Below are 9,845 nucleotides of genomic sequence, written 5' to 3'. Positions count from 1 at the left end.
TGTAAAGTGCAGTCTTTAGTCATGTTTAAAAATCGCATTTCTAGCATGAATGAAAAAAAAAAAAAAAAAAACATTGCAAAAATATTACTCCTTTCAGCAGATCTGGGCCGACCTGGTGAAAAAAACCTCGGCAGTTGCACTTGGCCACTCGGCAAGTGGGAGACAGACAGACCTTGAAAATTTGCAAAGCTGTATAAAAGTCCATCGATTTTGAAAATGCTCTCGAATTCTTAGAGTGAGAAAGATGCCATAAAAACACTTAACAAGGGGGCCTGTCCCATGGTGACCGGCTGGGAGGGTTCTACTGTTAAGATACCCTCCACGGGAGCTTCAACCACGAGAAACAACCCATCTGGTGCTTTTGCATTAATCCACCCAAGAGGAGGGTGTTGGAATAAAACAGGAAGCTCTGTCAGATGGTCAAATGTGATGGTCAAATCGTGAACACTCAGCCTGGTTCCCATGAAAAACAGTCTTAGAAAAACCTCCATTGTTACCATGAAGGAGAATAAAATGTGATATTAAACATAACTTTTGCAGAGAAATTACAGTTGTAAAAAAATCTTTAGTGTAAAAAAAAAAAAATCTTTGCATTGGAAAGGCATTCATAGCATAGAACACTTTCAATGTATAAACGGGAACTCTAAAGGTTATTTACCAGTCTTTAGAATGTCTGCAAGTACGTTTGATTGGGCGCGCAAATGCTACCTATCACAACATGAACAGAAGCTAATCTTTTTTTCTTAATGGAAGATTAAGCTCTGCACAGAATACAAGATTGCAGTTGAAAAATTCTACTTGTGCTGCTGAATCAACAGATTTTAACAACATGACAATCTTAATTTCTAGGCAATAAAAAAAATTTTTAATTGCTTGTTACTGAGGCAAAACACCACCCCCGTCTCTTACTACAGTGAAGTACTGAAAACAAGAGGACTGAGTTTTCTTTTTTTCTTAATATGTAGCCTCCAATGTATTAACTCATTCTTTGCTGAAGTTGTCAAAATGTGACCCTGAACTGGGTCATACTCTGAAACTCTCATACATACACCTTATTTTTTTTGCCATGGTAGACTGCCTTCCTTTCTGTTTAAAGCAGCAGCTCCATGGAATTTAGGGGACAGAACTGAGTGGAAATTGATTACATAGCTCCAGAAATTTTATTTAAACCAAAAGAAAGAAAAGACAAGGCAAGGAAAAGATGCAAGGGAAGAATGGAAACAGCTGACATGCCCTTGGCAGCAGATCTTGGAGCCCAAAGGACCATTCCTTCCTTCCCTTACGCTAACCTTGGACAAGATAAATACAGAACAAGAAAAATAACATGAGTAGACATGTATGCAGAATTTAATCAATGTATATAAAACCTTGAATTATTAATGAAAAATCTGTTTAAATTCCATAGCATCTTGTTCTTAGTCTAACATTTAAAAGCATGAGATTTAAGTTCTGTATACGTAAGTCAGTTTCAAGAAGTATCATAATTTAATACTCTGAATCACTGGTATTTGTGGGCAAGTATATGGACTGATCAGGACTATGGCTGTTTCCTGCTTTTTGTTAAGATTCTAGAGCATTAGCTATAAAATCAATATCCATGTATCTCAAGGATCAATTTCCCTCCCGAGTTCTTAAGCATATGATAATACATCCACATAACAACGAAAACTCTTTCTGCTTTATGCCTCTATCAAAGGCCAACACCTATCTTTATGGCTACAGTTCCTGCAAGAAGGGGAGGGGATGAGGGCTTGAGGAAAAGTTCCAAGGAGATTTTTTAACGAACGTACATTAGAAAGACTGCCATAAATCATTCTTTAGTAGATTTCTTTATCACATTTTTCAAAGTAAACAAATTGGGCTATATTTGCAGCAACTCAAAGTGGAGCATAAATTTAAATGACGTATTTCTTCTGTTCACTGATAGGAGGCTAATATTACATTAATATATTTTCTTCCTGTCAAGTTATTCACATATGTACAGTATTTCAGTTAAAAATAAAATATAATGCTATAAACTATATTTTATAGAAAAGCATAAGGGAAGCCGAATGTGCAAGTCTTTTAAGACTGAAAAGCTTCTAATAAACTATTCGGGGGGGCTTTCAATAATACAGTCTGTAACAGAGAAAACAAACCACTCGCAGGTAGTCTGATGCTATGGAAGCCCCCACACCCAGTTAGCCCCCTGGTTCTACAACCTTTTCAGACTCCACACGAGGCAGGTAGGGCGAAGAAGTGCTGCCTGCAACTAGCGCCCATCCCCAGTGCAGTCCCTTGGGTGGAAAGTGCAGGTGGGAAAGGGGTCATTTGAGTGCCTGGTCTCCAAGTTGGAGAAGCCTACCCTCCCTTAACAGGTACGATTATGGGGAGCAGTATGTGCCAAGCATGAAATGACCAGGTTGTGAGTGACCACAGTGGTCAGTTCTGTTTCTCCAGCGTGGTAGTGTCGGTAAGATTCCGCCGCTTTGGTGCTTGGGTGGCAAAAAAGGAGACATCCTGGTCCTGGTCTGACTGCAAAGCTAACACAGTCTCTTCCACGACTTCAAGATGAGGGTGACCGGCATTTCTAAAGTACGCTAGAGAGAGAGAGAGAACATGAGTTCGAATCGCGTGTGCCATGAACTGTGTTCTAAAACACACTCGTTTTGGGGGTCTTTTAAACCACATCACAAGACAATAAATCAGTTTTCAAAGAATCATCATACATGTAAGTCCATTAAAATGATAACATGGCTTTAATTAAAATGTTTTTCCTAAATTTTAAAGGTGGACTCCCAAGAATAGGCATATTTAAAAAAATTATAACTAAAAAAGTTTTAATATATTATCTTTCCTTCCTTCCAATACAAAAGAATTAGCAATGTGTGGAATGCAGGAAGAGAAGAAGGTTGCTGGCAGGGTGGGGTGGGGATACAGACGGTGGGGGACGGGAGGGAAGTGGCAGGGCAGGTTAGAGACACTCTCCTGTATGTGTGGTATAGAAGCGAACTATCCAAGGGACTCCATCTTACATTAAGTCCTGTTCAGGTTAAAAATAACTGACTAGGTTGGACAGTGTATTTTTTCTTATTGACCACAAAATCATAGCATTAAAACCTAATTGTACTTAAGGCTTACATTTGCTACCTTCCATAATCTCTATATCACAACTCAAAATTGGCAAAAGTTCCCCCACTTCTAGAAGACGATATAATATTTTGCATCTCAGCATACGTTTATCAAATGTAAAAACTGAACCACATTGATTTCCGTACTTTATACATACCATAAAATATACATAAAAGTTAATACATGAATTTAGATAATAAATCTGAAGCATGCTATCACATAATGGCTACAGTTTCCTATGGTGGACATCTAGCTGCTGCCCAATGACGTTGAAAATGGACAAGTTCAGAAAAATGGTCCACACACCCTTTTCCAACAGCGTCTGCCTTAGAGCTTTGGCCAGCAAAACCCTTACGTTGGGCACAGGATCCGATGCAAGGCTTAACAGGCTGGGGAGTAAGTGCTCCACAAACTGGTCCACGGGGACACACTCTGCGCTCACCACCGCCTGTGATAAAGGAAAGCCACGGCCAAAGCACTGTTATGTGTCAGGACAGATCAGCATGGTTCTTCTAACAACATACACTTCTGTAATCGCAAAGAAGTCATTTCTGTTGGGCTGAGGGGGTATGCGTGTGTCTGAATGTAAAGTACTCAACCACTGAATTCGGCTAGAAACACAGTGCACATTTCATGATTCATCCCTAAGCATTGGGTTACAAGTGGTACAACATTTGGTGAAAACAAAGGCTTCTGAGTCACACAGGTCTACGTTTAAACCCTGACTTGAGCACTTACTGGCTTTACCTTCCTAAGCCTGTTTCCTCATCTGTACAATGGACAGGTGGTGGGGAGAGCAGATCATGTTTGCAGAGTCTAGTGTAGTGCCTGCCAACAAGGGTTAAGAACCCTCACCTCTGCTGCTCACAGGACCCCGGCTCTCGAGGGCAGGGGCCACGCCTGCCAAGTGAAAGGCAACCCCCGAACCCCAATCCAGGGCCCGGCCCTCTGAGAACCACTGCGCCTGTGGTAAGACCAGCCTCTGCTCCCTGCTTCTCTCCTTCCAAAGTCTTACGGGTACTGCCTCATGTAAGTCTCCCAGCCAGCTTGCAAGTCAGAACCAGCCTAGCTTCACAGGTGAGAAAACGCGGGTCCAATGTGGTGCTGACACCCAGAGGTCTCATGACCCACAGACAGCAACAGGCATGTGGATTCTCAGTCCTACAGAACTTCCCACTACAGAGTAACCGCTAAGTGTTCTCCAGGCGCCAGGCATCGTGTAGGTAACTCGGAAGCCTGAGGACCACAAGGCAGGCAGGTAGGCACTGCTGGCCCCACCTCCCAGGTGAAAAGGCAGTGCTGACAGGGTGCTTGGCCGAGGACTCGTCAGCTTCGGCCCTCACGACCTGCAGTGGTGCCCTGTCTCTAGGGCTGCATTTAAGTAACAATCAGTATGACCCTTAGGGGGGTCTGGGCTGAGAGCCCATTCCCTCTCTTGGTGTAACTGTGGGTCTTCTAAACCTTTAATCATTAATTAGCGAGAGCACAAAACATTCAATTGTTCTTGAACGAAAGTGGTTGGTATCTTTTCCTTTCGCTTCATCATGTGTTTTCTAAATCTGAGACAAAGAATATAAAAATAAATGCAAAAAGATCTCATTTACCCTTTAGTCACAAAACGACTTGGGGCACAGACTTGTTTGCAAAAGCCTGTGGTGTCAGGCCTGTGGTTTGTGAGTTTGGCACTTTCTCTTCCACCCACTGCACTTGTCAAAAAGGATAGCCAAAGCACCGCTGTCATGCCCCTCCGGCCCAACAGGGGGCCCTGTTGAGTCCTTCGGGGTGGGGGTTATGAGAGAGAGAAAAGGGGCTTTGAGGTCTGGGGTCAGGTACAATAAAGTCATGGCTTTATTGTACTATTGACAAAGCTGGGTGATAAGGTCACGAGATTCATTACACTATTCCCTCTACCCTTGTATATGCTTGAAAATGTGCATGAGGAAAAGTTAAGACTTAAAATAGCACTTTAGCAAAAAAAAAAATTAAGGCTTTACACCTACTGTGTGATCTTGCACAAGTTACTTAACCTCTCTGGGCTTCAACAGCTTCATCTAGAAAACCTGGTCTAAAAGTATACAGGTACACCATGCTCAACACATGGAGATCTCATCATCCAGGACTCGCCTGACACATGGAGGTGTTCAAGAACTGGCAGCCATCCTCCACAGCCCAACACATACTGTACCTTCATTTCCAAGATGCTAAGGAGAGAGGGTGACCTGAGGAGCTGGACAGGTGGACATGAATTGCACTTTATAGAGATGAAAGCCTCTACCCTAATCTTGTGCTCTGTTCTTCACCGCCCACCCACCCACCCACCCCCGCGCTGTTCTGTCCACGGCAGCAGGCTAAGGTGAGGGGCAGTGACGAACACAGCCCTGGATGGATGTGACAGAAGCAGGGCTCTGGGCCTGGCCCGCACCTCACACATGGAAGGTGCTGGCAGGGCAGGAGCTTGTTTCCTCTCTGTCCCTAGCATCTGAGAGTATGCCTGGCATACAGCAGGCGCTCAATCAACATAGGATGAATGCAGGTACAGGCTGGGTAACCCTGGGCAAGTCACTCTGTCTGACTAGGTAGCTTACTATCTCCTGTGGGATGAGGGGGTTTGGTCCACTGACCCCCAAGTTACTGGCTAGTTCTCCAGGGCTGGATTCTTCATCTGGGGTACCGATATCAACACATGGCACACGTGTGCCCAGGGGAGACTCCCTGCAGGCCATGCTAACCTGACAAATGAAAGCGAAAGCTTGCCTTCCGACCCACTTAGAACAGTGCCGGAATCTTACGATGAGCTCATTGATGAAATTTAACCCCAGTGCACTTTCACTGCTCGAATAGAACTTCTGCAGAATTGCCACAACCTGTGAAAAATATCAGAAGAGCAAATTTAAAATGCTGCCATCTATTTGAATTATGACTACTACTCTACATAGAAACTAGACATTTTTATGCACCCTTCCACCTTTAAAATGAATGTATAAGCACAGGAGAAAATAATTTCTGTCATGGTAATCATTAGAACACAGAGGAAAAAGCTGTTACATATATGGCAGGACGCATCCGCACACACTCACAAAACCCCTCATTAAAATGAAATGTAACAAGGGACTGACATTGAAAAAATACGTTATTAATCTTAAGACTCCAAATTTGAGAAAATGTCCCTTGCATAATAACTAAATCATTACCTTTCAGAACATGTCATTTTTATAAAATTTAATACCATCAGAGTACCTTAGTAAATTTATATTTTCAAATGAGATTTTTTTCCCCCTCCGTATTCAGCTCGTATAAGCCCACAGAGAACAGGATCGGCTTTTCAATGCTGGAGTTTTTGCTCACTAACTACTTTTCTATAAAACCATGCTGCAGAGAAACCCAACCCGTGTTTAAAAAAAAAAACACTAAGCCATTGTTTGAAGGGTTTCATCTGTAAAATGATTTACCCACAATTTCCATCACTGAAGCATAAGGCTTAACATAAAAAGCTATCTTACATATTGATAAAACTACCACACAGGTCCTCATTCCAAACTATAAAAGCTGGTTTCATCGGTAAACTGAAGAATTAAGCCCAGAAAAATTAAGGAGTTAAAAAGGGAAGAAACATAAATATTCCTATTTCCAAAAACCATAAGCAGGAAAGGCCATGCTGCCTTACTAGTTTGAAGGAGATCCATCGAACTTCCGAGACTCTGTCTGCACACAACTTTAAGGCAATGTGCATCAAATAATCATAAACATCACTGGGGCTGTACAGTTCCAAAATCAGTATCAGCTGTCTGAAATTAAAAAAAAAAAGAAATTGTTTTTGGGGGTGAAAAACATCTTATTCATTTCTCTTTATTCTCATTTCACCTTACAGATAAAAATAACCAGGCTGGGAAATCAGCCTTCTGAAGACCTAGAGAGGCTTGCAGTCGGGGAAATGCCAGAAGCAGAAAGCTGAGTGAAAATGGCCACTCAAAGAAAAATAGAAAAAAAAAAAGGAGAAAAAAAATGTAATTCTTCATCTCACACACAAATAAATCAAGCAAAAAGGAAATAAATTAAACTTTGTAAAACAGAGGCTGAGAAATTTATGAAGAGGGATTTAATATTTTAATTTTAGGTTATCAGTTGGAAAGCACATAAAACTTTAAAAATCAGATAACATAAAAATAGCCAGAACGTTGAAGTTCCCAAAGATCAACAGATCAAGGGAACACTCAAATGAGATTTCCCTGCCTCTGCAGTGTTCCTGAAGCTGCAAATTAAATTTTCCGCTTTTGCTGGCCGGCTCAGGGCACCGTGCATGAGCTTTTCAAATCCAGCCAGGTCCGCTTGGAGAGAAGTGGGAGCGGTGGCTCTTTACTCCAAGGAGGAAAATTCATACGCTGGCTGGTTGGGAAAACCTACTACCGAAGCTTTCACAGTTTTCTACATGGGGATGGGGAGAAGGGCATGAAAATAAATGGCATTCTTTCCACACTGGCAAGGAAAGGAAATGAAAACGAGATGGGAAGGAAGTTAGAACCAGAAGCCAGGAGTGCCGGTGAATACTCTCATATCAAAAAGCACTGTTTGCAGAAAAAATGATGCCAATATCATGGGCACGGGAGCACAGAATTCATATCAGTGGCTTTGGCTTCAATAACCACGGCAGAGATGGGAGATAGCCAGCGCTCGGAGATAACGCTGTCGGGCGATGCTAGCCGAGCCGGCCGGTCTCCGGCTCCGTCCCCAAACTGGTCCCTGTCCCCGTCCCCAGCTCCGATCCCCGGGAAGCTGGTCAGCTCGTCCCAAGTCCCTTGACCCCGGCCCCGTCCCTGGGCAGCAAGTGATCTCGTCCCCGTCCCCTTCCCCAGTCCCGTTCTCATCCCAGGCCCCATCCCCATCTCCATCCCCGGTCCCCGCTCCCCCGGCCCGGGCCCCATCCCCAGCCCGGGAAAGCCGGTCAGCCCGGCCCCGAGACGGACCTGACCGAGTTCCCGCACACTGCCGCTAGAGGGCGCAATGCTTTCATGGAAAACGTGGGCCTGTTTTTCTCTGTTCTCTTAGAATGTATATACGCTGGGAACATGGCATAATGACTAAAACCTCAATCTCTCAAATTAAGCATAATGATTAAAGATCACAGCAAAGAGAAAATCTTTTAGTTTGCCCCTGGCATCGGCCAAATCATATCCTCAACTGCTGCAAAAGCTTGATGGATTTCTACAAGGAAGACGATTACCTGAGAGATTTCTAGTTGAGTGTAGGAAAAATGAAAACTAAAGATACTGAAATAAATCTCGACAAGGTGAAAACTAAAACCCAAACCACCACCACCACAAACAAATCCATTCCAGACTGCGGAAGGCACACTATACACCTTGGGAAGGGTAATTATTTAAAGTGAGGCGTTCACTTTTAGAATCGCTAACACCTTTACCATCCCTCTTGCCGGCACAGATGAAATTAAGTAACTCCTTCACACACACGATGATGTACAGATAGGAGCCACCTTGGGGGACATTTTTATTTAATAATTGTCTCATCTGGGTTAGACCTTTTCATAGCTCTCACTGTAGCATGATTCTCTTCAGCGACGGAAGTGCATAAACCACGCTGTGCCCTGCAGAGAGGGCTACACTCAGAATGTTCAAGAAAGCTTTAGCAAAAAACTGCTCCGATTAATAGGAAAATATTGAAGAGTGGGTGATTCATCTTTTATTTGGTTCGAATAAATTGCTTTATAGAACAGCAGAACACTCTAATTCCAAAGTGACTCGAGCCATGTCTTCATCTGAAAATGAATGTCTCCCCAGAGACTGTGGGATTTCTAACTCAGAGCGTTGGAGTTCAGTTTATCCCTTAATAAAAACATAATCTCCTTACCCAAAAGAACCCTATTACTGCGAGTGTAGAAATCAATTATAAGGTAGGAAAATGAAGAATTCTTCCATTGCATTTGCCTTTCGGAGCCCCAAACAGGTTTTACTTACTCTGCTAGTTCATATCGAAACCTCCAATTTCTGCTGTTATCGGTCACCACAAATTCTTGAAGCTGATAAAGATATTCTCTCCTCTTGTCTTCATGAAGCAACTAGTTTTTAAAAATGTATATATAAATAAAACTATATAATCCCTCCCAATGACCCCCAACGTACTGTCTTATTACACTTCAGATTCTACATTTGTCACCGGCAAGAATTATGCACCCTGCCGCCCCCGGACCCAGGGTCGCTGTGAACGGACTCACATGCGCACCCCTTACTGCTCCCAGCCTCCCGCAGGGCCTGTGGCCATGCTCGTGTGTTTCTCAGAGGCCCTCGCTCTTCCTCCTGTCATAATTTCCTGCCTAGAGAACCCCGTGTATGTTCAGAAGGTGACCCACTGCTGTTTCCGGGCAGCGCAGCGCTCCCCTGCTCCTGCAACCACGACGGGAGACTAGGCTGGGCGTCGTGTGCACCACCCGGCAAGGGCAGCTCGCGCTCGGGCGGCTGCGAGTGATTCGTCTCTCTGGCTCATTCTTAAGCTCTTATTTCTAGTCATCATTCCTTTAGGCATGAAGGGAAGCAGCAGCATCTTGCTGGCAAAGCCCTTCGTGCAGACGTGAGATGGGGTTTCAGCTGGGCTCAGAGCCGGGCAAGCTCGCCCTTCGCCGGGCCTGCACTCCTTCTTGCTCAGGGAACGCGTTGGGCTGTGTCTAGCTAGCATCCCCTACAGAATGAGACTCCCAGGGCCAGGAGATCAGGAGGAAAGGTATA

The 9,845-nt window shown here is 43.8% G+C and overlaps 1 protein-coding gene across 2 annotated transcripts in view; it reads right to left on the bottom strand.

Moving 5' to 3' along the window:
• Positions 1-1,044: 1,044 nt before the first annotated feature.
• LOC117016146 (serine/threonine-protein phosphatase 4 regulatory subunit 1) overlaps positions 1,045-9,845 on the bottom strand; it is a 70,626-nt gene continuing 61,825 nt past the window's right edge. Inside the window, exons 15-19 of one of the 2 annotated variants that reach the window (XM_033095260.1) lie at positions 9,081-9,181; positions 6,776-6,896; positions 5,841-5,975; positions 3,418-3,559; positions 1,045-2,579 (exon numbers count right to left, since the gene is read on the bottom strand). In XM_033095260.1, coding sequence (XP_032951151.1) covers positions 2,422-2,579; positions 3,418-3,559; positions 5,841-5,975; positions 6,776-6,896; positions 9,081-9,181 — 657 coding nt within the window. In that variant the 3' untranslated portion in view covers positions 1,045-2,421. The remainder of the gene's footprint in view (positions 2,580-3,417; positions 3,560-5,840; positions 5,976-6,775; positions 6,897-9,080; positions 9,182-9,845) is intronic. The other variant, XM_033095259.1, reaches the window with a different exon arrangement.

This window comes from Rhinolophus ferrumequinum, chromosome 23 (assembly GCF_004115265.2).
Source record: "Rhinolophus ferrumequinum isolate MPI-CBG mRhiFer1 chromosome 23, mRhiFer1_v1.p, whole genome shotgun sequence".
In the NCBI taxonomy this organism is placed as follows: domain Eukaryota; kingdom Metazoa; phylum Chordata; class Mammalia; order Chiroptera; family Rhinolophidae; genus Rhinolophus; species Rhinolophus ferrumequinum.
Note: the sequence above shows the minus strand (reverse complement) of the source record. Positions and strands in the feature narration are given on the sequence as shown.